Source organism: Chroicocephalus ridibundus, chromosome 1, assembly GCF_963924245.1.
Source record: "Chroicocephalus ridibundus chromosome 1, bChrRid1.1, whole genome shotgun sequence".
NCBI lineage: Eukaryota > Metazoa > Chordata > Aves > Charadriiformes > Laridae > Chroicocephalus > Chroicocephalus ridibundus.
The window spans coordinates 177286264-177313008 of NC_086284.1; the positions used below are offsets into that span (position 1 = coordinate 177286264).

The 26745-nt window shown below is 38.9% G+C and overlaps 1 protein-coding gene across 3 annotated transcripts in view; it reads right to left on the minus strand.

Moving 5' to 3' along the window:
* SYT1 (synaptotagmin 1) overlaps positions 1-26745 on the minus strand; it is a 361382-nt gene that overhangs the window by 69998 nt on the left and 264639 nt on the right. For 2 of the 3 annotated variants that reach the window (XM_063322876.1, XM_063322877.1), the window contains exons 6-8: positions 13610-13732; positions 10182-10349; positions 6678-6845 (exon numbers count right to left, since the gene is read on the minus strand). In XM_063322876.1, coding sequence (XP_063178946.1) covers positions 6678-6845; positions 10182-10349; positions 13610-13732 — 459 coding nt within the window. The remainder of the gene's footprint in view (positions 1-6677; positions 6846-10181; positions 10350-13609; positions 13733-26745) is intronic. The other variant, XM_063322878.1, reaches the window with a different exon arrangement.

The following is a 26745-nucleotide window of genomic DNA, read 5'->3' on the forward strand; positions in this document are numbered from 1 at the left end:
TAAAAACTGGAAATGTCAGTTCTCCATTAACCTACAAGGGAAGAATGCATAAAATGCAGAAACAGAGATATTCTCTGAAAAGGCTTTTTTCTGCAAGTTATTATTTTGTACAACAGCATCCTGCCCAGACTGAATTAGACATGAACAAGAGAAAAAGGCTCTGCTGTTCCAAAGGATTTTAGAATCTAATTTAAAGCATCATGTCTCGAGTGTTTGTCTAGATATGATGATAACAATCACAGAGTAAGCTGCGGAAGGCCACGGAAGAGAAAGGGGAAAAAAGTACAGGGCTGATTGTACTAAAACCACCCAGCTGCATCACCAGTAACACACCAAGACCACATCAGCCAATGTGAGGAATTTCTTTGGCCTTTGGTGGAAGGCTGAATTTCATCACAGAATCGGACAGGTAAATGTAGGAATGAGTTTTCACAGTCTGTCATCTATTTAGCCTAGAAATAAGACCTGGTAATACATCCTAAAATAATGTACTCTCCCTATTAAAATATTAGCATAAAAACAACAAAAGCCTAATACCACCAAACGGAAAATACAGTACTATGTTCTCGATTCTAACTGTCATTTTTCTAAAATAAGGGCATTTGGTGCTAATTCCTGTCACAGGCACAATGCAAAGTGCTTCAAATGCCAGTTAAGCTCGTTGTTGAACTAAACTGAAACACAAAAGGCTCTGAAAAGAGGTTAAATGGTTACTATGGTAATCCCTGACATGGTCTAAATTGGTGTTTAAGAGCTGACAGAGGAAAAAAATGAAGGAAATGGCTAATCCCTTTTTTCTCTGACCACTATTCCTAAATCTTTCTCTTTAACCTTTTAAAAAAATACATCTTTCTCTGATGCTTCTGGAAACCAAGATCTTTCAGTTCCTCGTGGAGCGGGCACAACAAAACGAGGAGACCGGAGTGGCATACTACGCCTCAACCTTTTAGTGGGAAAGCTGTCATCTTCTTTGTGAGAGCTGCTCTTTCCTTGTGGCTGTTAAAATGCTGGTCTCTGTTCGGAAGGTCCTTCTAATGACACTTATGATGGAGTATTTTGATACAGCCATCTTACAGCTTCCCTTAGCTCCTGATCCTGGTTTGTAACAGCAATCAGATAATGATTTTTGTCACTGTTGGTTTGCAAAAGGAGGGGAGAAAGGGAAATAAGGTATTACCCTGGACTACTGCAAAGCTTGTGCCTAGAATCCCAGTGAGAAATGCAATTTCTGCCTCTGGATAATGCATTCACTGATGCTGGTAGTCAGAAAAATAAGTAAGTACCTAAAAGTCTGTGTGGAGAACAACGCAGGAAAAATTTCATATATAGCCTGTTCTGTGGTCCTTTCACACCAATCAGCTCATCCTGCAGATGCATTTGCAATCCCTCCCAGACTACAGAGCGTTAGAACTGGGAATACTCCATGATTATTCCCTGGAATTCCTTCTGCAGCGTCCATCCAAAACATCTCTCCATAGTGCAGCTTTAGTGCCTTCCACTTGGAATATACTTCAACCCATGCAAACTACTGGTCGATCAGTTATCTGAATGAATCACTTGCAGGTACACGGAGAATGCTTCTAGCATCTAAGTGATATAAATTATGCTTAAGTCTTTTTAAGAAGAACTCTAAGATGATTTTGATTCATCTCAGCATCTTTTTCAAAAGCCTATAAAAACACCATTCAGAACCTCGCTTTCCAAATGCCACTGTATGTTTAACATCCAAGTCCAGTGCTTTTGAGCTCCTTGGCTGGTCTGACCTCTCTCCTCTATTAAACATTTTAAAATACCCTACACTTGAGCAATAAACTCCCCCACAATAACACTAAGAGGCCGAGATGTCCACTATTCCTTCCTTCAGCCTTGTAACTTTCTACAAGGTCTTTAAGGAATACGCCTTGTCTAGAATCAACATTAATATAAGTATTATTATTTTGTGAATGGATCATTAGATGCTTAGCACCAAATGTAGGATCTACTTTGTCAGCACAATTTAACCTCAAGGCGCCCTTCCGCGCTTGAAAGTCAAATGGTAATAAGTATGTTTTTGACAAATAAGCAATACAAGTTTTTCTGATCTCAGAATGAATACCATCCAGAAACAGAAGGGCCCCAGAAGAGCCTGAATTAACACTATCATTGAACTTCTCCTTCTTGTCTACTGTCCTCTGTATTTGAATTTAATATCTGTAAAGCCAGACAGTCTGAGATGAATCAAGACAAGCTCCCTTTTGATTTCAAGTAAGCCAATTACATTCTTTTTGTTATAAACACAAGAATGTCTCTGACCTCCTAAGGTAGGTGTCTCTTCCAGAGAGGGAGTTAAGAAAGAGAATACTCAACAAAGGTATATAGTGGGATTGTCAGCAGTTTGAGTATGAAAGGCAAGAAAAGAAATGCATAATTCTAATAGCCTGAAACAGTACCGTAACTACTCCACTTGAGTCATACGGTTTTATCTTTAAAATCACAACATTTCAATATCTTCAATTTCAAGATGAAAAACAACTAATTAACTGCTGAAGAATTTCAAATCAGGCTTGCTTATTCTCAAACTTAAGAACCTCTATTTTGTTCCCTGTCTCATTATCAAATTCAGTTCTCTCGCAGGACAGATGCTGCACTTACAATATTCAACATGTGTTCAACATTGTGCATTTACTGTATGTAACTCTGCCACAAACTATGAAAATTAAAACTGCTTTAGATTTAACATTTTAAAGTTTTAATTGGGTGTAAGAGGAAGCGAACTTGAGAAAACTTGAGTACTATGCAGGAAACAGTGGTCCAATGTAATATGCATCTAAATAAAAGAGACCTTGCATTTTAAAATTTGTCTGGGGACACTCTGACAGGATCTCCATAGGGATAATAATACTTTCTTTTGCAAAGCACTGTGCTATCTGCAAAGCTGTATAAGAACTAAGTGTTATTATTAGAGATGGGAAAGGCCTATTAGATCATCTGTCCATCTCTGATATAACAGAAAATGACAGTGATTTGCTGCTGTGATTTGACAGTGGCATTTGTAAAAATGTCCTTTCCTCTTAACTCTCTGCAAGTTTCAGTGCTGAGGATTCAATAAGCTAGATGGCTTACTAACTTTGTCAATCTCCAACTTCTCTGAAGCATACCGAGGTAATAAATACAACCACTTTTCCATCTCCTTCCTTCAACTTTTATTTTTTGAAGAGGAAGGAAAGAACAATCCTCATGAATAGTGCACGTCAGCTTCACAGAATTGGTCTTCCAATCCCCAGCTGCAGAGCGCTTGCATTGCACCCCTTTGCAAGGCAGCGCTGTAGCATCTCTCCTGCTTCGGATTGGCATCGTGCAGGACAGAAGCTGTTGTGCATCTTGCTGGTGTTTTCCAGCAGACTTCCAATTCAGAAGCCATGTGCAAAATATACCCATGAGCTGCATGCATCCGTCATGTAACCTATCCATGGCGAATGCCTGATCAGATGATGCATAGAGTCTTACGTGACGGCGGTTGTACGAGGTCTGCAGAACTCTTGGTGGTGGATACTGGCAGGTCAAAGATCCTTCTCCTCATGGAATAAGGCTCAGCTTCTCTACTGCTTTCAAAGGAAAGAATTGTTTCTGCTCTTCCTTATATTCCCTAAAATTTCTTGGAATGTTTGCTACAACAGGTTTTCAATTTAAGTGCCAATATAACAAAATGTCTGGAGGGAAATTAGTTGAAGTATTCAGAAGATGACTCTCAGTATGATTCACACTGCTGTGAGCAAAGAAGAGGTCTGTCTGGCCTTCTGCACTGGAGTGATAACAGATATTGGATGCAGTGTGTACTCAGATAAAGTTAATGGCAGTGACATCTGGTAAATGACACAGAGAAGCAAACTCCTGTCATCTGTTTTTTAACACTCTGTGCCCAAACCATTATATGTCAGACTTGGTAAAAGTGACTAATCTTTCAGTATCTACCACTCTTCCCTCCCATGCTCTCAGTCATATGAGTCTGAAGGTCTACCAGATAAATCACCTCCACATATTCACAAGGACAGCAGAGCTAGAAGCAGCCAGGGAAAAAGGATTCGAGGTATGCAGCTCATTAGTAGCGGCCTCTCCAATATTTAGCAGTCATTGTACAGACTCATACATTCCCAAAGCCCTCTCACAGTCAGAACAAATGCTTACATAAAGCCTTGTACCTTCAAAGTGCTTCACCAACATAAATATATTAATAAGACCTTTCCCAGAAGACAATGCAGTGTCAGAGAGATGCCATTCAAATGGCTGGGCTGTGAGAGGTAGAGCTTCAAATATTTCATTAAACCTTCATCCTCTGCCGTCAATTTCAAGCCCATTTAGAAAAAAGGATGAAAAGTAGAGTGGAGGTTTATGAGCAAAAAGAGGAGTAACTGCTCATAAAATGATTTTGCCCTCTATGATTGCAGTGTTAATTAAATTGTATATTCTGCGACGTGCATCAACTGAATTTGACATATAGTGAAATAAAAGTAGGATTTTTGTACTCAGTACATTTAGGGAGTTGGTGCAAGCACAGTTTTTCAGGCTGTTTTCATAGGAGGATATTGCCTAGCTTCTTATAAATAAAAAAAGCGACGCATCAGTAGCAGCTTCAAAAAGGCTCTATCAAAAAACTTTACAAAAATGACAATGTTTATTCTGGATATATTATACCTGAAATTTGAAGAAAGGTGAGGGCAGAGGCTCAAACAGGAACTAAGGAAAGCTAGTTTCTTCTAGTTAACATGACTCTCATGCAAATACAGTTGCACAGACAAATGACAAACGCATGTAAAAATACGTATCTGTCAGTTTACTTGGGCTTTCAAAGCACAAATAAGGCACAACCTAGGTTTCATCCCTCCTGCAAACTATTCAAAGTTCTTGTAATATTCTTCTAATATCCAAACACTTTAAGATTATTTTTTTAATTGCCTTATTTTATTTTAGGTTCTTTCCAAGTCAGAATGCATTTCTGGAAGTAGCTCACACTATATTTCAAACAACTTTAGCATCATTTTGTATTAGGAGCATAGGAACTTTGTGAAGCAACCAAGGGACTGAGTCAGGTCTCAATGTGGACATGAGCTAGAAAACTCAAGAGGCAATGTTCTATGCCACAAGACAGGTGAAACCCCACGCTAATCTGTGCCATGTTATCTGCCACCTGCATATGGGGATATCATTGTTTATGTTCTAAAAGCTTGAAGTTATATGAAAAAGGGGAAGGTTCAATTCCTCTTTGTGTAGTATTTGGCGTCTTTTATGAGTTTTGCAACAGCAAAAACATGAAACACTTTGATATCACACACAATAGTGCAATAAAAGTCCAGTTTGATTCTTAATAAAGTTTGGAAGGATTAATACACTCTGATTTCACATTTCTAGCTTTCTGGTATGCCGAGGCTTTAAAGGAACAGCGGCCCCTGACCTGCAAACTTTCTTTTTCTCTTTTTTTAATTTTCATCTTTAGCTCCAAGAGTGAAAGAAAAATGCCCCATGTAGCATGGATACCAATGTCACATGCAATAAGAGAGCACTGCAAACGCTGTCACTATGAAACAATGCAGAATAGTGTCAATGCAGCAGTGGCTTTCAAATCAATAAGCAGCAGAAGAAAGACATCTGAAAATACAGTCTTTAAAATCAGGCACTCAAAAAGGCAAGACTGAAAGCTACCGTTTTTGAAAATCTGAGAAGGCTGCAGGGCTCAGCATCTACTGAATTTTTCACAACTTGCAGTCTAAATCCGATATTCAGGTTTTCATCACTTGTATTAATGAAAGATTTCATTCAGAGATTGTCTCTTTAATTACAGAAACTAAGGTTTGAATCCAAAGCAGCTTATTAGCTAAATTAGACAATGAGGAACTCAGACTCAGATTCCTTCTTTTCCCACCAGAGAATTGAAGCACGCTGTGCACTCTGACTATTATGAGTGGGCAGATATTATCTAGCAATCAAAAGGAAAAATAATGTAAAAGTGAGTACAAAATGATCTTATAATAAGCAAAAAGGTGGATGTGCCAGTATGAACAACCTCACAGGATGCACAATTTAGTGACGAAATGTTTCCAAAAAGTGTCTTATATACATGTAGCACTATACCTACTAAATAATGAACCCACAGGATGTTGGCACAGAGAGGAAAATAAAAAAGGTGATTAATATTTGAGTGAGATGCCATTCCAAGGTCTTGTCAAATGCATAACTCTAATCAATGGATATTATTGCACAGCAGCTCAATAAAACTGTGAGGTATTTCAATGAAAACCTACCATTATCCTCATGCACAATAAGATGCCTTGAGATACAAACACCGAGAATGATTATGGCCACAAAGAAATCCAAATGCACACCGCTCTTACTATTCAAATGCAAATGCCATGCATCCAAACTGCATCAATTCAAGAAAAAGTCAAATTCCTGAAAACTTTCTTAATATGTTGCATAAAGTATCAAAAAGATTGAAAATAGGATTAGCAAAGGAGAATGTACCATTCAATGAGTATTGGAAAAGATGCTTATCAAAAATTTATCAGGCGAAGTAAGTCTGAGAAATGCTGATAACAGATGGGAGCTGTCTCGGCAAAAAAAATGCTGCTAGTTTGACTGTTTCTCCAGCTAAGGATAAAAGTCTCCTGGGGGCCGGGGAGGGGGGAAAGTCTGATTTTTCTTACCTCTTCCTTCTCTGCACTTTGCAAGTCCCTCCACTCCTCAGTGACGTGACCAAAGTCCACTGTGTTCATCGCAACCTTATACTCCCCAATGATATCATGTTTGGAGAAACGATCAAAGTCATAAACTGCCATCACTAAAGTTTTTCCACCCAGCTCGGAGTATGGCACCTGCAAAGAAGAGAAAATGACAAACTCTGTATCTGAGACAATAAAGATCAGGCCACTACAATGCAAATCTATTTCTTTGGTTTATCAGCTGTCACCTCAGGTAAATTGAACTGCAGAGAAAATTATGAGGTGTATTTGTTTCAGAGTCACCAGACGCAGTATTTTTTGAGACCGGGCTCTGGCACTCGATAGAGCAATGTGGCAGCTCACTCATCACTCCCTGGGTTTTTCTCATTCTACTTCAAATCATTTTGTGGGTGATGAAACTGAAACAGGAAGCCCAATTATTTGCACTGAAGACACATGAACTTTTCACACAATGGTGTCTTTTCCTCAATAAATCGACTGTCATCACTCAGAAATGGGGAGCTCCCAGACTGATGAAGAAACCAGAACTGGCTTACTGTATCTGACACAAAGCAATTAGACACTAAATAGTTCTCTTACCGTACCACTACCTATTACTTACCAAGGCATATTTTTCATTATCATCCCTTTCACACTGCAGGCACTAAGGTGCTTTCTAAGTCACAGTGTACAGCTAGAAATTGTGGTGGCAGAAGGCCAAGTTCCGACTAACTCTCCAGCTGTTCTGATGTGTTTTGGACAGATGCTGTGGGTTAGGATGCTTATGAGTCACATTTTTAATATTCAGATGAAGATGTGCAGTTCAGGTAAGCTACACTTGAGTGGCTATCTGGAGAGGTCTGATTTAGGAATTGTTTGGATTTACACGGAACACTTGGTCAATTTGAATATATTCTGAAAGTATAAATGGTTTCCACAGGCTTCAGTAAACATTTCTCTATTAATCGTCTATATAAAAAGAGAAATGAAACCGTGACATTATCATTGGCCTTGTTAACCGCTGTATGTTCCGGTCTGTTTAAACCCTAGGACTGTTGGCTTTTGTTACTGTTTGGCTTCCACTTGCTTTTTAATATACTTACTAATAACATGAGTAGTTTTTCTTTTTTTGTCACATGTTATATAACGTTTAAAAGAAGCTCCAGCTCCAGCTTCCATTACTGAGTACAATAGTTTCAGTGAGTACCGGGTTGGGTATTGTAATAAATACTATAGCAAAATCTATTTTGATTCTGTAAATTGACTGTAGCTTCTAAAAAGCCACAGAAGGCATATCTATGCGGAAGGCAAAATTCTAAATAATCCCACTTTTATTTTTATGCAGCCTCAAAACCATGAGAAGAGCAAAGTTCTGAAGTTTCTTTCTCCATCAGTTTACAATACCACTTAATGGATCCTGGCCACTTGGAATGCATGAAAAGACTACATTTATCATTATTTACTTTTTTTTTTATCGTTAATTTGACCTCAGTAAAGCTTATTTTAGCCACTTTCCTCTAAAGCAGCCTCAGCATATGGCTTTGTTCAAGACAACTAAGGATGTCCTCAGCTCTTATGAAGGACTGCTCCCTCTCCCTGCTTTCTGCTCTGCTCAGAGATACTCAGCTCTTGACTTAATGCAGGTGAGACCCTGGTAGAAGGACATGCACAGGAGTGTTTTTCTGGCACAGACATGTCAGTTCTCCAGACATGAACCCTCTTCCCACTTTGGGCCTGAGGAGGAACATCCCCATCTGCCAGACTGGTGTAGTCCAGCTAGGATTTCTCAGTTCCCTTTTGGCAGCACGGTGCAGGTATACAATTCAGACAGCAGGAGCCTGATGAACACCTGCACCCGGGAACGGCACCATGGATGTCTGGGAAACAGAAATGAAAAGGGGACTAAGATAGGGAACCACCCAAAGAAGAGAAGGACTGAGGTCCAGGGCTCAAGATGCAATACAGCAGAAACATAATGCATCTTGTCCCCATTAGCCCTTCTTTGGGAGGAAAGCAGGCAGCTCACAGGTACCAAAATGAGCTTGGGATGCCTGGTGGGAAGCTCTGCCAAAGAGAGGGATGGGAAGGATGCCACGAGAAGCTGTGCACCACCTGAAGTGCATCAGAGAAGTAAGGCTCTGCTCAAGTAAACGAGATATTGTCAGTAGTTCCCACCGAAGTTATTTATTACAGTTGTAGCACTAGTTAAATGGTCACTTGTCTTTTTCACTGTAGTCCCCAGAACAATGATGGTATTGGCATGCTCCGTTCATTTTCTCTGGAGTACAGAACACAGTACCCAGGCAATGATCAGTACCATATTGGGATGCACCTCAGCACTCTGTCAGGTCTTGTGTGGAAAGGAAACTTTCTCTGGAGTATAAGATTTAAACATTAAAGATGTGACTTAAAACAAGTGGACATTATAGCCTAGGAGTGGGTGAGCTGATTAATAATTTGTGCCTTCGTCTTAGATGACAGCATTATTGGTTCTTTCTTTTCTTTTTTTGAGCTGCACGGGAGTCTGTAATTTATAACTCTGTTTTCTTTTAATACTGTCTTAGGAAAGCTCAAGAAAAAAATAACTCCCCACAAAAGATTATTTTGATGAACGTCTTCAAGGGAAAAAATAAGCTTATACATGCAGTAGTAGTTCTGGCCTCCAGGGATATCTTTCTCATTGAATGATTACATAGTCTGAGTCTTTCACTGTTCCTGTGTTCAATCTGCAGCTGTCATTATAAGATTGGGCATAGAGAGAAAGGCCTAAAGTAACAGCAGAGGAATGTATATTAGGAGAAGCTGTATAAAACATACTGTATAGTATTCCTTTATTGTATTTAACGGGGGTTTAGGTACGGCTACAGTCTTAGAAAAACACTATTGATAGATACTATTGAAACAACTTAAATATTGCAACATAAGGCTTAGCTACATTTATTTAATTCATGTGTTATTAAACCAGAGACGTGATTTCTTTTCATATGCAAAGTAGCATGGCGAAGAATTGCTATGACAAAGTCTAGCAAGATTAATCTACCATTTCATCCATTTACCTTCCCTGAGTTTTAATTTATTTTTGAGGGGAAAAGAAATGGTATACTGAAATTCGTAAATCAGACTACAAAGATACTCAAAGAAAACTCTGGTCTAGTGAAATTTACCTGACATTTGTCAAAGGGTCACTGTTTTCTGACTTTCTTATAAGTTTTATCCAGCCGTAAAATATGGATCAGACTGTCATACATCAGAAGAACTGAAGTGCCTAAAATCATACTCTGCCTTTTGACACCTACTGAGGTCTCACCTTGTGTTATACCATTTTCATCATAAGATTGAGTATCAGAGGTGATATTAATGAAGAGTCACGAACAACATGAAAAATCACCATGCTGCAGTTACCAATTAACTAAGACGACTAACTTCGTAGCCAAGCATGAGATACATAGCAATTAAATAAAAATTTTTAAATAATTATCAAAAAAATACCTTGAAAGTAAATTGCTCATTGAAAACAGGGTTAAGGGTCTTTCTGTGGACTTTTGTCTCATATTTCTTCTTCTTATCGGGCAGCAGGAAAACTTTCACATAGGGATCAGATGTACCACCCATATCTAATGCAGGCAGCTCAGCTGCTTGAATAATCCCAACCAGAAGCTGAAAAGACAGAAAAACAGCAGAATGAATTTTCAAATAGATATTCATAAAAAAATTGTAACAGAGAAATACACATGCAGACTCTATTTCTGGTCTATGAAAAACTACCCCCCCCCCCCATTTCAAGGAAGCCAAATGAAACAACACTATAGACTTTAGAAAACCAATTATGACAGATGCAGACTGTACAAAGACTGTTTTTACGCAGAAAAGAGGTTTTCAAAGGGCAGCTGATTACAGCTAAATACAGACTTCATCTTTTTAAAGACTGCAATCAAATAACTTTCAATTGCTCTCTCCTCTTGTGCATTATTTTTTCTATGCTGGGCACCATGAATAGAAATCACATTATTAAACAATCAAGAATGTCTAATTTTGACTACAAAATTTGTATTCTAAGTCCCCAAGATGTAACCTTCCCCCCAACTAAATGCAAAAAGGTGATATATCAAATGCAAATCCTCAGGCAGAGCTTTATTGAAAATAAATAGATCTTGCAGGCTTACTTTCACTTCTCTTGCTACGTATACCAATGGGTTTAGGTAGTAAACTAAGGACAGCATTTTCAAAAAATAGCCCATGAAAACTAACCTTTGGTAACTAAATCCTAATAATAATTTGTAATCTCACTGCAAACCATAAAAATTAGTTTCTTAAATCTCTTATACACTTTTAAAAATAAGACTGAAGCACATTCGAAACTTGTAAATGCCTTGGCCATTTTTTAAGCGTTATAAACGAAGGGTTATGTTATGTTATGTTATGTTATGTTATGTTATGTTATGTTATGTTATGTTATGTTATCTGAACATCTTAGCCTGTATTAAGCCTCATTAGCATAATGGAGTTGAGAGAAAGAAAATACTTTTAATCTTGTTTCATAGCCACAGAACTAAGGTAAACATTCAAGTGACTCTTCAAGGTCAATCTGGAGACAAGATATTGAGAACTGGGAATGAAATCTGAGAATATTTTCTTCTAAATCAGTGCTTCAGTCTCAATATATTTGCTTCTCTCATGGATGAATTGTTTAAAATTGGAAACAGAAGCTCTAACAATTGGAATACAGAACAATATAGTCAATCTAGAAAAGAAGCTTCTGGCTGCTGAGAGATTCCTCAAAGTTGGACTTATTTTTACCAGTTTTAAATTCGCAGCATGGCCTGCATGCTTTCCCACCTATAGGACTTTTAAGCTCCACGAAACATTTTCCTTTAGCTGTAAGAAACACTTCTTTTCTATCTCATTCTTATGCTAGATGCATAACAGTTCATGAATACATGGATAGGCTCAGGATCTACATCAAGTCTTTCACATCAAAGAGTGAAGAACAAGTCTATGACTTTTAGTTAACAGAGTGGAAAAGTAATTCACCTCCCTTTTAAAATTTCTCTCTCTAAAACTGAGGAATTGTGCTCTGGAGAGTACATTGGCTATCTTGTCTCCATTCTTAGCTCCGCGCAATGTATTAGCCAGATTTTTGGTCGGTAGTTTCATGCCACTGTGCTATACTAACTTAACTGAGTCCCCTCTTCTGCTCTTTTGTATCGTCTATCCTCTGACAAATTCCAAGCTGCAACATAGTTTAGTGCAGCAAAATAAATAGCAATCCATAACTCAAATAGTTTATCTTAATTAAATACTACACACTTTTACAAATTTGTTGCTCTCCTGTCCTATTTCGCTTTGTAAAATAGAGTTCACAAAATCAACGTTTCCTTTAATAGAATTCACACAGAAAATTTGTTTTCATGTTCTAAGGAAACTGAAATCCATTTGTCAGAACACATTTGCAGCTTTTCCTTTCCCCCTCTTTAGATCTTCTGCTTCTGAAGGGTCTAATGCTTCATACAGATTTCATACAGATTTCAAGGGGGATCAGTGTGATTCATCACATGGCCAGGGAATTTGCTCTGGGAGTCAAGGAAAAGCTCCTTTAACCACGGGTCCTTGAAAGGCTTCAGAATTCTTTTTGGCTCTTGCATTGAAAAACAAGCACTGGTAGTCACAAGACAGCTGAAAAGACAGGGAAATACTATGTAATATGCCAGGTCATAGCTGTGTGTAAATACTCTGCTGCTGACACAGAAATTTTTCTTCATTTCTCTTATTTTCTTTGTCTTGCAAAATGTAAGTGTCCTGCATTCAGTGAACAGCATCAGATAAAGAATATGGATGTGGAAATAAATCACACGTGGAAGTCTGTTCTGATGAAGAATAGGAATTAACAGGGTTTTAAGTTCAGCAGTCCTTTCTTTCCCTAAATAGAGAAGAATGATGTGGTTTTGACTGAAGTTGTCAAAAAATGAAATGCAGGATATGTATTCTCAAGTTCACTGAAAGCCACGAAGAAGTGAAGAAGTGAAGAAGTCAGATGTGTTGGTGTACTTCAGTCCAAAGCTAAGCACAGTGAGTTTTAATGTGAGGCTGTGAATTGGTATAATTGACAAAAGTGATTCCAACCACAGCAAGAGGCCAGGGAGAGGAATTAAATATGAACTACTTCAGGATGTGGCCAGACCTATTAAGGAGGTCCCTTCTAAGTCTACATCACATTATGGTGCCCGTTCCTACTGAACACTTGTGGAAGTATGCCAAAGTTTGGTCTTACCAGCTTTGGAGTAGGGTACTGAAGGAGTATCAGTCCTTGACTGGACAGATTCTTGTACAAATTTCCTTTTTTTGGGGGGACAGACTTTTTTATTCAGACTTTTCTTCCAAACTAAAATTTTCTTGGCTAGCAGGTGTACTTTAATGGAGAGCAACAGAACCTGATGCAGCTCGTTAATAAGGCAAAGTGCACATTTGGTGAAGTGAGAGAAAGCTACTCCTGGCAATCTTATTGACTTGCTAAAAGACCCACAATGAATCAACTTACTTTTATGTCCCCCTCTTTTTCCTCTCAACTTTTGTTTGCTTGTGTTTTAAATAACTGAAGGCTGAGGCTATCTTTTACCGTCTGCATGCAGACTCCACAATATAATGTGGGTTGACTTTGGTTGGTGACACCTTCATATTAAGTTATTAATAACCATTAGGTAAAACTGTGTCTTCAATTTTGATTAAAGGTGTAATATAAACTCCGAGTACATTAAATACCAATTTAGTAGTACCTCTGTCATGAACCTTGAGTCTTGCTTTCTCCCTTTACTCCATGCAAGCAGTAAGGATTTCAGAAATATCTACTGTAACTAAATGTATTACTTCATTCTCCCCTTGCACACATGGAAATGAAACGTTACATGTTGCTTGTTTCAAACCTGGTTGTTCTGGAAGTCATAATCCAAAGAATATTGGATTTTGCCTAGTTTCTCCACTTCTTTGGGTTCTTCTTTCTCTTCCCCATCAGTCAGCCCAGTCTCAGCATCATCATCCTTAAGAGCCTAGAAAGAAGGAATGTAATGTTCATCAATAAGGCAAACTCTTGAGTACCAGTTTAAAATAGACACTCTCCTCAAATCTATTTTAAAGCCATTAAAAGCAAGCATGACAGCCGAAATCCAAATATGCAGTTTACATATCAATTTATACTATTCGGGTTGCTCAAGAAGATGTTATAGATCAGCAAGCAAGCAATGGAAGTAGGAAGAAAGCTTCTTGGGCTATTACAAGCAACCATTGTTAAAAAACCTGAAAGTAGAAACAAAATATCAACTCGATCTCAAAAGTTCTTCTGGGCTCACACTGGCTCTTAAAGAGGCACGGGGAGGCAAACATGCTATTAAATAAGCAAAGTCACACATTCATTCAACTTAAGAATATCTTGGCAACCTCAAACCTGGTTGTGCATGCTGTGCATTGTTTGCAATTGGCAACACATTTCTGTAGGATTACTATGATAAAGAGCGTGTGCTGTGGATGAGTTCTTCCTACAATCATATGCCAAACATTTCTCATGTTTATTTAGAATGAATATGGAAGCAAAGTTTTCACCATGCCATTAGCAAATGCATGTTCCTCCTTTTCCCTCCCTCCCAAGACCAATTTCCTTTTTATTCATTCTCGCTATAAAGCTTGGCTGAACCAAATTGATTGAAAGTCGGTATTAGTTTGCTTAGAAAGAAATACAAAAATAAAGAAATACAGAACTGCTTACAGCTTTGTCTATTGCATAAAACCTGCTATTTTTAAAGGACACAGCAGTTATCTTAGATTTTATACATAATTAAAATACTAAATGATGTAATCAATTTTTTTTTTCTGTACCAGAAAGCAGAAGTATTTGCACTGTGCAAAAGGGAATTCATACAATTATTAAACCATATGGACCATAACTAACTATGTAGATTTTATTCCAGCAGATTCTTACCTGAGTAAGAAATGAAAAATGGGCAGAAGTGAGGAGACAAATAGTGAAAAATTGTGGAAAATATGAAAATAAGGAATCAGTACTGAGCATCCATCCGGATTTGTTATCTGCATGTTATATTCAACAGTATGCTTATCTATAAGAGCCCTATCTGGGGGCTTCTATATGGTTCCTTCTATATGGAGCTTCTGCTTGCAGAAACAGACTTCTAAGTGCAAGAGTAAGATTTTTTTATGTGCTTTCTTTTTTCACGATGTGAGGCGGCCTGAAGAAACCTACAGCATATATAAACAACAGGTTGCAGCTGGAGCTCTCTATCCAAAGAGACAGCGAGGCTGAAAAGTAGCCGTGCTCATGGTTGATGGCGGTTGGTGAAAGAAAGAACGTGAAAGCATTAACGTTCTCACTCAGCCATGAAGGCAGTGGGGGTCAATCAACAGTTGCATGGGTGTGGTACGAGGGAAGATTGATCTCTGAGATAGAAAATGTTATTTTTCAGAAGCCAGATCTAAATTCAAAAGGTCAGACTCAAAACTGCACAGTATTAAGCAATTATTTCTCTACTTCTTGAAATAAGCTAGAAATTCAGCTGGCATAGCTCAACTGAAATCAATGCAACAACATTGATTTATGCAAGCTGAGGAGCCGGGTTAGAGTTAAATATCTGAATGTTAGTGAATGATGGACTCTTTACTAGGAACATAAATTACAGTGTTCCTGGATGAGATTGGTGGGAAAGTTTGACAGTGGATGAGAATCACCTGTGATGTTGGAAGAGTAATACTTTTTGAACTAAACCATATCTATTTGGAAAGGCTGACCTGCCCGAAATGAAAATTATTTTGAGACATTTTAATCGCTGAGCTGTTAGTGAGCTCCCTGGCTGTAGCACAACATTTTTATTAGTACAACAACAGGTGTGACACTTCAATAGTGACAGGTTCAATGGCAAGAAGATAGTGTTGGAGCAAAGCCAGTCTGAGGCACAGCCCCTGCAGGACCATACACAGGACTTTCAGGGTACGGGGTGGTGTGATTATGCCAAACACCTTGCTTTTGTTGGCGTTAAAAATAAGCTTGAGGTTTTGTGATCAAGGGGAAAAAAAAAAAAAAAGTGACTCAGTCCAATGAAAGCAATCACATTTATCTGAGCCTGGAGACAACAGGCAGCAGTAACTCAGAGTGGGATGTTAACTCCAAGACCCACTGCTCTAAATCATCTCAGTAGTGCCCTAGCAGAGAACTCCATGATAGAAGAGTGATAAACAGCGCCGATATATCACTATTTCTGGCATAAGTACTGGACTTTCTGCTGTACCACCTACTTTTGACCTGGATTTTGTTTGAGAGGAACTATCCTACAGCCATTCCTCAGGAATAAAAGGGAGGATGCAAAAAGAAACTTACATGCTAATTTCCACGTATGAGGAATTTGTAATTATTGCATCAAGGCAATAGTTACATATTCATACTCTCTCTAGAAAAATTATATACTCTTCTGCATAGCTGATCAATCCGGGAGATGCCAGAGCTGTGGGTAACTCAATGTGAAAAAGTTCTTACTATAACTATGGAAAATATAATGAGAAGCTAATGTCCGTTTTGCAAGGGAGTTTTGAAGTGCAGGCAGAAAACACTGCACGACTGGGAAACTCTTCTCCACAGGTTATGAGAGGCCTATTGGAAGGTGAAAGCTATTGCCCAGGAGAGATGGAAAACATTGCACGTTACTCCCATCAGATGAAGAGCTATATGATTCTTCTTGACCTTGACTCAGAAACAATGAAGCACTAAGAGACACTAAGAATGAGACAGTGTTTGGATTTGGCCAAGGTCACGGCATGGGGGGAGGGAAGAAATGACAAAGTATTACCTCTACAGCAGTCTGTACATACTAGTTTTTACCATCAAGAGAGGTATTTATTTGCTTTCAAACGAGAGGCCAGTGCTTCAAGGAGCTCAGTCAAAGGAAGCACAGAAGTTTCTCATGTTTGATGCAGCTGCTGAGTTCCAAAGAGGAAGAAGAATTGGATTGCTTCAAAGTACTTGAAACACCCCGTAGGGATTTTCATTTTGTATTGAGATTCTCTGAGAGATCAATATTTAATGGAATAGTACTGCAACCCTCAATTTATAGCACACTATATTGGATATTACTGTTGTATTGCTACAATCAATTAAAATAAGCAGCTATATTTTATTGGTTTTATACACAATAAAATATTTTTAATTATAAGCCAGCTTTTCCCTCAAGCCTCTTCAACTGACACAACGGTGATCAGAAAGCCTGGATTTAGACGCAGAGGAATATAAGCCTTTCCTTTCCTAATATTTCTTTTAATTCCATGACATTTTAAAAGCCTTTTCTGTGAAATACACAGCATAGAAATGCATTATTACATTGTGCTGGAGACCAGATTTATTTTTTCTAACTTGGGATGACTGTGGAGTTCACTCAAGTGGTTTCTTCATTTCTGCGTAACATATGCAGAAATACACAAGAACGAAACCTCCATATGCTCTTACATGTGTATAAGTATCTGAAAAATGTAGGCTTCCATGTAAGCAGGTGTGGGAATGTGCAAAAAAGTGTTAATCCAATACAACCATTGCAAGATGTACATCCACATCTAATGAAATCAGCAAGCAGGAGAAGTTACATTGTGCTAGGGACCTTAAGAGCCACACAATATACAATATATGTTTCTTAGACCTGGAAGACAAAATGAATTTTTAAGCAACCTCTCATTTAATTTGAATGACCTGTGCAACTAGTTTTAACCAGGGGTGCAGACATAAATCTACATATGGCACTAGGGTTTTCTTTTTAGTTAGTTGTTTTCAAGCTCATCTACTCTGCAGTGGTTCCTGCAACAAACAGGGCTACATCACAGCAATCTGGGATCCACAGTTCAATCTGCTGGTTGTTTCTTCACTTCCGAAACATAATTAAGGGTGGTTTTACAGTCTCCTCTTTTCTTCTGTGTTGTTAAAGAAAATGCTTCATTTTCAATTTTTTTGTAGTTTCATCTTTTGTATAAAAAAAGGAAAGAAAAAACCAAAACTGCTTGTAATTGTAGTTCTGGCAACTCCACACCTTGCAGTGGGCTTTTACATTTCCTGGGCTTCCTTCCCTCCCACCCCCGCAGCTGACAAAAGCCTCTCTGCGGTGACGCTGCCCTCCTGATACTGTGAACATCCCTTGCTTCCAGCTCTGTTCGACCAAAAGCCCTGCACCCTGTCACTGGGTTTATCCCATTACTGTCCACCACAAACCACAAGAGATTTTGGGGATTAAACCAGCTTTATGCACACTTCCATTTAATCCCTCCTAAAACTATGTGTAGAAATCGAGAGGGTCTGCGAGGGATTTCTCACAGCTGGTCTGCTGGTTGCCTCCAGACTCCACATGTGCAGAAGCTCCAGGAAAGCAGGACGCAGGACTCAGGTAACAAAGCTGCTGGGGGAGCAAGTGTACTTCCTTGCCTCCTATACAGCGAGGCAGAGGCCACAACCACGTCTGCATCACCAGGAGGATGCAAAGACCCATGAAGGTGTATTTTGATCATTGATTTTGATCTCAGTTATCTTCCTGTCTCATTGTTATTGCCTACTTCATGCCACAAGCTATTTAGGACTGCCAGCAAAGTGTCTTTCACTGTCATATGTAAAGAAACACTTTCATGGTCTGTTTTTAGGGCTCCTTCTATTCACAGGATGGCCTATGGCCTCACTTTTAAGGAAACAAGTTGCCAGTAAGCAAGAAGCAGAGACGTTAGGAAGGAAAACATAACGCTGACTGCAGCCTGTAAGTTTATTTGCTGCACAGTGCATGCTGCCGTCCCGAGTTCCGTCTCCTCCTGCCCCATCAATCATTCCTTTTGTTCACATGGTGAAGGGGATATTTTTTTAACGTGTGAATGATGCCCAGTCCTCAGGCTTGTGCAATGCCTGCTGAGCTCAATGGAAGAAAACAATATTGTTTTGTAGCGAGAATGTTCTGTGCCATGTCCAACAATGAATTTATCAGAAAGGCAATTTTTCCTCCGCACCTAGGAATGGCTGCATTTCCACTAATGGTGGTGCACCTCTTATCAATTTCTTTCACATTCACAAACACCATAATTCTGACCTGGCCAATTTTTATCCCAGGGGAAAAGAAAAGCCTTTAAAAATTCCTGGCTGATTCCCTAGCACAAAGCAGAAAAGCCTGCAATTGTAGCACATTCTCTATCAGAGTCCCTCAGAAGGAAAGGCAACATTTCATTCTTTCAGCATCTGCTTTCTCTCCATGAATTAATTTAAAGAGCGTGTTGCGCATGGGCTTCCAGTGGCTGAGCCAGGCTTTGGTCATTGTGAAATCTACTTTGCCATTACTGCTGTAAGAGTGTTGGCTTCACACACCAGCAGTGGGCCACACCGATGCACAGAATGAGCAAGACCCTGCTGTGTCCAGCATGCGATGCCTTGACATTACTTCCTTGCTTGTTATCCAGGTTTTAAATGGTCTGTTGGATTATTCAAAGGGCTTTCTTTCTTTAGGAGGTCGATGACATGAGGTCATCATGTTCGGCTTAAGAGCTCGCTGCATTACTTGGGTACTAAAATACCAACTTATTCTAGTGCAATAGAAGAATACAGCAAATGCTGGAGGTGTTCAATGTAAAATATGAATACATACCTCCAAGCTGGAGCGGTTAAGCCCCCAAATCAACCTGTTTTTTTCATAGCCAGTGTTTATGTGCTGAAAAAAGATGCGGCCAATCTCAGCTTGGGGGCCTATTTTGGATGTTCGCCCCGTGGGTCAGGGCTCTGCTTTGAAGGCAGGGCCCATGCACATGAACAAAAAGAAGCAAGCGCTCTTGCAAGTACGCTAGCCTGCTCTGCCCCCGCTTCCCATACGGCAGGGCTCGGCTGCGCGAAGCAGCAGGCTGTGAGTAGGAGGCAGCTTTAGGCTGTTTGGCCAGCGCGTGCTGCTCAATCAATTGTTCTTCATCCTCCCCAAATGAATGGCAGCGGGCCAGACGGAAGCGCGCTTTGGGGCAGAGCTGGCTCCTCAACATGGGAGGACCACTCCCAGTACTACAGTTATTTCTGTTTGAAAAACTTGTCATACTATAGAATTAGGACTACATCTATTTAACAGTGAAAATTAACCTGAATATAGGCAGACATGATTTACTGGGTGCCACTTTGATGTATGGAGAAGAAGTTGGCAAAGAACTGTTCTTTTCGCTCAGGTGCTCAAAAAGAGATAAGATCCCCCTCTGACCATCCTCTAAATAGGGCTTTATCAAGTATCTGGTATTCTCATGCTTGAAGGTTATTTCGCTATTCATATTTGTTATTCATCATCTTGTAAAGAATCAATGCCTTTCCTTAAAAAGTAAACAATTAAATATTCCCAATAGGATTTGAAATGTATACCTCATTGATATGAACTGCTGTTCCTGTTGTACGTTATTCATACCCACTAGCTGTAGACACTTAGTATAAGAGTTTGGCTCTCCATGTAATCAGTAGATACAGGTAAATGTCTCAAGAGGGTGATTCAGATCACTTAATCTGGGCAATAATTGTGTACTTCCTGGACACCACCTAGACATCAGAACCTGTAGACTGTGGTCTCGAATAAAGAATTAAAAATTTGGTCTGTTAATCAAGAGAACACAAGAAAGAAATGTCCTTGATAATGGAAGCTTCCAGTGGCAAGACCTCCAGTATAGAAAACGAGACTTGTAATAAAACGAGTAGGATCTATATCTTCATATCATGCTAACAGTACAATAGGTTACCAAAAAAGTAAATGAACTATTTTACAGGAAAAGTATTTTTAAACGAAGGAGGTAGAAGAAACTGAGGAAGCACACAAAGCAAGCTCCTATGTCTTCTTAGGAGTGACTGAAAAGAAGAGACAATATGGAAATAAGCCCAGCCTTGTGGCTCCCAGCTGTTGCTTCCATATTTTCAGGTTCTGAAGTCTAGTATAAATCTAAGTTACAAAAGAGTTTTGCAGAAAACCTTGCAGAACACAAACATTCATCTATGACATTGTATCTTCATAAACATGTTATTTTCACATTTTTCAAGAAGTTTAATGCACCCTGCATGTTGGTTTCTGAGGCAGGTAAAAAAGCAGGATGACTGGTCAAGCCTGAGGTTGAATTAATGTGCAAACGGGACTTAGTCAATCCATTTTGGCTGCCACAGTATAGTTATTGGTCTTGTTTTCTAAGACAGACTTTTCCCCATTGTTTCCGACTAATTTACTGCACTGTAGTGGCGCTGCAGCACATACTGTCTAAGCCATGGTGAGCATTAGCGTCACCATAGCCTGAAGACGCCAATAAACGGGAATCAGCATGCTGAGACCAAGACAGGTGGCATCATGGAATAAATACACTTGCTATTCTCTAGGCATTCAACTGGGAAAACAAACAATCACATGAGCGATCACTGCAGAAGAAAAGACCACTGCCAGGTTTTTTGAGGTCCTGTCCCTCAAAAGGTCCTCTTGGATTATTTCTGGCAATAAAGGTTTGGGTTCCTTCAAGTGAAATCCAGCCTCTCTGGATGTCAGTGTGGATTTTACCGACTTCATTTTGGCTATTGTCTTCATGCTGCCACGTCAATACACACTACTTTTTGAAATATTTTGGGGCTACCTAATATTAAAAATTTTGTTCCTGCAGTATTTTGTCTCCATGAGGGCAAGGGTGTTTACTGTTCAACAGCTAAAATCATAAAGTGAAATATTCTAAGAAAACCATTATATGTTGAAGTTTGGTTAGATGCAATTGCAGCTCTCAATATCATATTACTTTATAATGCCCTGATACTTCACCTCTATTAATACATGAACATTAATCAGAATATTTTGATTAAGTTAGTACATGACCCTGATGTGAAAGAAAGGGCTATGTAAAGAAAAAAAAAACATACAGAGAAGTCAGGTGGCTGACTGAAGGCCACAGTAAGTCAGTAGCAGAGCTAAGAATATACTACTCATACTCCAGGGTGTAGTACTCATACGCGATCCCAAAACTCCTATTTCACCTAAAAGACACATTCACTGTAAGCCAAAAATCTTTCACTAGTGACAGTGTTTTAGCCTGATGCAATGAGAAAGGACGGAGCTATTAAATCTCCTTCTCTGCAAATGCTTTGTGACCTAATAAAATGTTCAGACCACCGTAACAATTATTCTCCAAGCAATAGGGCTAAATTTTAGTAATTTTTCAGTGCTGCTGTTCATGACTGGAATGATTACGTCTATTCCTTTCCTCAGCCTACAGGCTGAGCTTAAGTAAAAATTTTTTTTGTACCAATGCATTAAATTCAGACCCAATAAATCATCATCTACTATAGTGTCTCTGGACCTGGGTGTTTGGGGACTTTTTTTTTTCCCTGAAGAAAAAAGTAGTGGGAGCAATTAGGGGCATGACAGAGACTGGAAAGTTATAAAGATGAAAACTGTGATGGGAAGATCTCATAAAAACACCAACAGAAATCTGGAGTAAGAGCACTTAAAAGAGTTTTGTACGGAGCATTAAGAACTTAAAGCGTGGGCACTGTACTGAGATGATGCGACAGCCCACAGCAAGTTTCATCAGGTACCAATCATTTTAGCAACACTTAGAAACTAAGACATTAAAAATACATACTGCTTTCGTCTACTTTCGATATGCTGACATTTATACAAAAAGGAAATAAAATTAGCAAGTTATTTGTATGCGCCTATCAATTTTAAACTTGAGCTTTCTAGTACAGTTTGACTTAATAGTTTAACTACCAAAAGAATGACAACCCCTTTTTTTTGCCTTCCTCTAGCCTCCCCCCAAATATATACCCAACCAAAAAAATACTCAATCAATTTAGTTCAGCCTCTTGATGTGTGTATCAAAGCTACTACATATAAATCTCAGCTGAGGAGCCAGAGCTGTCAGAAGACTATATGTATCAGAGCTTTAGACTAGGTGCGTCCAAAGAGCAAAATAAACCTACCGCAAGTGACAATCCAGAACAGTCATGAGACACAACATAGACAAGGAGGACATAGAAGGAAGAAATAAAAATTAAAACATCCACACACAAACATTAGTAAAAACCACGGAGAAATGACCTTTTTGCAGTAGTACATTAATTAATGGTTTGCCTCCCCTAGAAGGAATCTAATCCTCCTAGTGGCACTTGGTGGAGTTGTATGCTCTACTTGAAAAAGTAAGCATTGCCTGCAATGGAAATGAGTTTCTGGACTGAAACCCTAAGCTTATTTTCAACACTTCTCCCACTTTACCTCAACTATATTTGCTCATAATCGCCATTATTTCATAAACAGTTTCTCATTTGAAATATCATACCAGAAGTTGTGTTCAGGAAAGCGGACATTTTGAAGCACAAATCTTCTCAGGGACACCAAAATTTTATTCCACTTTCGGTAATATCTAGTTATCATGGATGACTATTGATCTGACTGAGTCTCTATGTCAAAAGCATCTTAAACTATGTCAAGCTATATGGCTCTGTAATGATTTGGCACGGATCTGCAGGTCAGCATGAGTACGTGGAGGTCAGAAGTTCTCTTTGACAAACAAAACCAGAGTAAAATGGAAATTGTATTTCCAGAGGCTGATACTTTGAATTTACCAAACGCTACTCCCTTTCAAGTTTTGTGTGCCTAGGGAACTAGGATCTTGCAAGACGCCAAGTGCACATCAACTGCTATTATGCACTCCCAGCTGAAGGCAGCAGGTAATTAGCACTTGCAGGTTCAGGCCTAACAATGACTGAACTAAGCTTTTTGGATTTTTGACAACATTGGTATTGTATGTTGCCCTTTATAATGGCATTAGATTTACATCTTGATCTTCAATTACTTTTCTTTTAACATTAAAATTTGCTTCTTTTGAAGAGCTAAAAGGCATTTTTGTTTTTCCCCTTTCTGTTTTATGCCAGAGACCCTAAAGTGGTTCCACCCTCGTAACGGAAATATTCTACACTTAGCATTGCATTGAGTTCAGCTAGGTGTATTAAAACTTGCACTGATAATTCAAGAATAAACTGTCGGAATAAACAGTTAGTCATACTGGAAAAAAAAAAAAGGAAAAGACAGCTAAGATTTCACAAATTAGGAATTAAGTTGGGAAAAACTATTGAATGCCAAGGACTTAAAATCTGTACGCTTTTAGACTGATAAGTACAAATCTAAGGGGCTAATTTAAGTAGCTTGTTTTTGAAATCCCAGATAGTGAAGAGGAAGCTTGGCTGGAGAGTTATTAAAGGTCTAACATTTACATTTCTCAAGTGAGAATCTACCCTCCTTAGGTTTAACTGTGCAAAACAAAACATATTGGTTAAATCCCAAAATATTTCGGCAAAAGTATGTTTAAATAACTATACAGAATATTTTGAATGGAATCTTCTTAAAATACCCATCTGTGCAACGTTTCAAAGTTTGAGCTCTCTTTGTAAACATGATATGCATGATTCAGCTTTTTATCAATTTTTCCCATGAAGAAGACAGAAATGAAACTCAATATTAATCACATAATGCAATTTTGCATTTAAAATATTTTTTTTCCAAGAGTCCATGGTCATTTGTCCCGGTCCTACTGAATATAATTAAAAACACTTAATAATATATTGTAAATACAACAATGGCCTTAACACAATATGCAACAAATTCCACATAAATATCAATCAACAAATTGCACATTATTTGTCCTACAACAAAGTATTCGGTTTGTTGTCATTGGTAGAACATAACAAACATCTCAAGGAATTTTTCCACAAGCATAATCAAAAAGTTCTTCCAAATTATTATTGGTTCAATGGGAGGAAGTTGGCTAGCAGTAGCCCAACAACTGGCGATCTGATTTTCCATGCATTGCTGAGGGGGAAATATCTCACAATTACTTAGTATTAATAGCCAAGAACAAAGTCCATAAATCAAATACAGGAAATCTACAAATGCTTAATCAAAGTGCTTAAAGAAAAGGGGGTTGTTTCACATTCATCATATGGAGAAAACAAAATGAGCATAAATTCTTTTTCAAGGGAGAACTCAAAATTTCTGCTCTGTTGTTGTTTGAACTCGGCTTCACTCATCTTCCTAACCTTGGAATAGCTGCATCTACATTAGGGATTTTGTGTACTGATGAGGTTGTTTTCAGTTGTGAATTTGTTTTGTGTCTGCACGACCAGTGTGGCACATGAAGTATCTTCTCCCCAGGTGGAACCAAGGTTGAAGCTGTGCACCAGGACACTATCTAAAGTGCTCCACTTGCAATGTGGATGCAAGGGTCTCCCGTCATTCAATCTTTGCACCTGTGAAGGACTCTGTTAGTTGCGGTAAAGCAATCTGGGATGGCTGTAGAGAAATCTGCTTTGCATTGCCTACTAGCGTGTAGACACAGAAGTATACCTAGGATGGGCAATTGCTGTGAACTTCATTAGCTGTAAGCATGTAATATGTACTTTTGCTCTGAGAACTAAAATGGGTTGTGTCAGATCATGCCAAGGCTTATTTTGTTGGTGCAATGTATTGACTAGAACTGTTAACTACTGTCTAATGAATCAAGATTTTAGTAGTGCCTACTGCAATTTAGTAGCATGAACAGGAATAAAACAACTGGATCTTCAGTTATTTTCTTGCCCTACCGTCTACTGAGCAACTATGACAAAAGGTGTCCTCTTGGCTGATAATGGAAACTGGAAATAGCTCTCATAGCTCTGTACCTTTGAAGCTCATCCAGTATTTTCCTCTCCTTATCTGAGCTTTTTTCAGACTCCACTCAGGTGATCCAGTTGCACTTGGCCATCAGACTCGTAAGGCTTCCTCATCCACTCTCCTGATTTTGCTCTTCCCCCATCATGTCTCATGTGCCTGGAGAAGCATGCTAACTTGTTCAAGGACTCTTAAGACTGGTTGATGAGCCACATTGGTGGCTGCTCCATCACTGTACATTGGAATCTCACCACTTATGCTGGACTGACTATGGGCTTCTTAGCTACTGTGCTCTAGACTTCTCTTCTTGGATCTTGTTCCTGATCAGCTGTCCAGAGTCCTCAGGTTTCCAGCTTTGGCTTGTACTTCTACTCAACCTGCCTTCAGCCCAGCTTTCTTCATATACTAGATTCCAACTTGTGGAAGGAACTGCTCATTCCCGACCATGGTTTTATCCTCTGTCTTTGGCTGGATAAGCACTCCTGGACTGCTCTGGCTTAACCTTACCAGGGGTCTTGGAACACAGACTTGACCATGAAATATCTTTACAGTTATTGGTTCCTACTGAAGACGTTTTGCAAAGCAGTTCTCTAAACCTCTTCAGTACTTTCTGTTTGAAAAATACCGCCCTTTATTTTCTTAGCTTATGAAATCTGGCAACGCAGTGAGGACACGTGAATACTTCACATTTATTTCCCCATTCTTCTGCTTATTCTCAACAGTTTGTTCCAGAACAGACAATATAAAAACCCTGTTAAAAAAAGCTTTATTTTTTTTTCAGGAATAAATTAATCAGCTCTGTGGCCCTGAGGATTAGGTCCTTCCGCTTCTCTTGCATGAAGCTGATCTGAAGGACAAGTTTTTCTGCCCTTATGAAAATGATGCTGCTCAAAGGGCATTATGCTAATCTTTTCCTCCAAGTTATTCAGTTGACTTACAGTTACAAGTATGGCCTGTTATCTTTAACCTCCTCCTCTGTACTACAAAATGAATTCTCCCAACATCATCGTGTTGAATGCCCCTGTGCTCTTCCTTTTTGGTTGTTTTCCCTTGTTTCTATCCTTCTCATTTTTTCTTCTATACTGTTGTTTCTTTCTCTGCTGAACTTTTGCTTTTGGGGATAAAAAGGGATTTAGAGTTCAGAGCTACTTTTGTTTATCATGTAAGCTCAGAAACACTGCTAGAAAGATATACACTGTACTAGGTCCTGGTCGAAGCCTTGAAAAAGGACAGTGAACATTGTGCACATTTGCTTCATTTTTGGGACAACCAAGACACTCAATAAACTTTTCCCTTCCAGATGAGTCAATATATGCCCATTCATTTTTTTTTTTAGCAGAGCAGGGAAATTGGCTGACTGC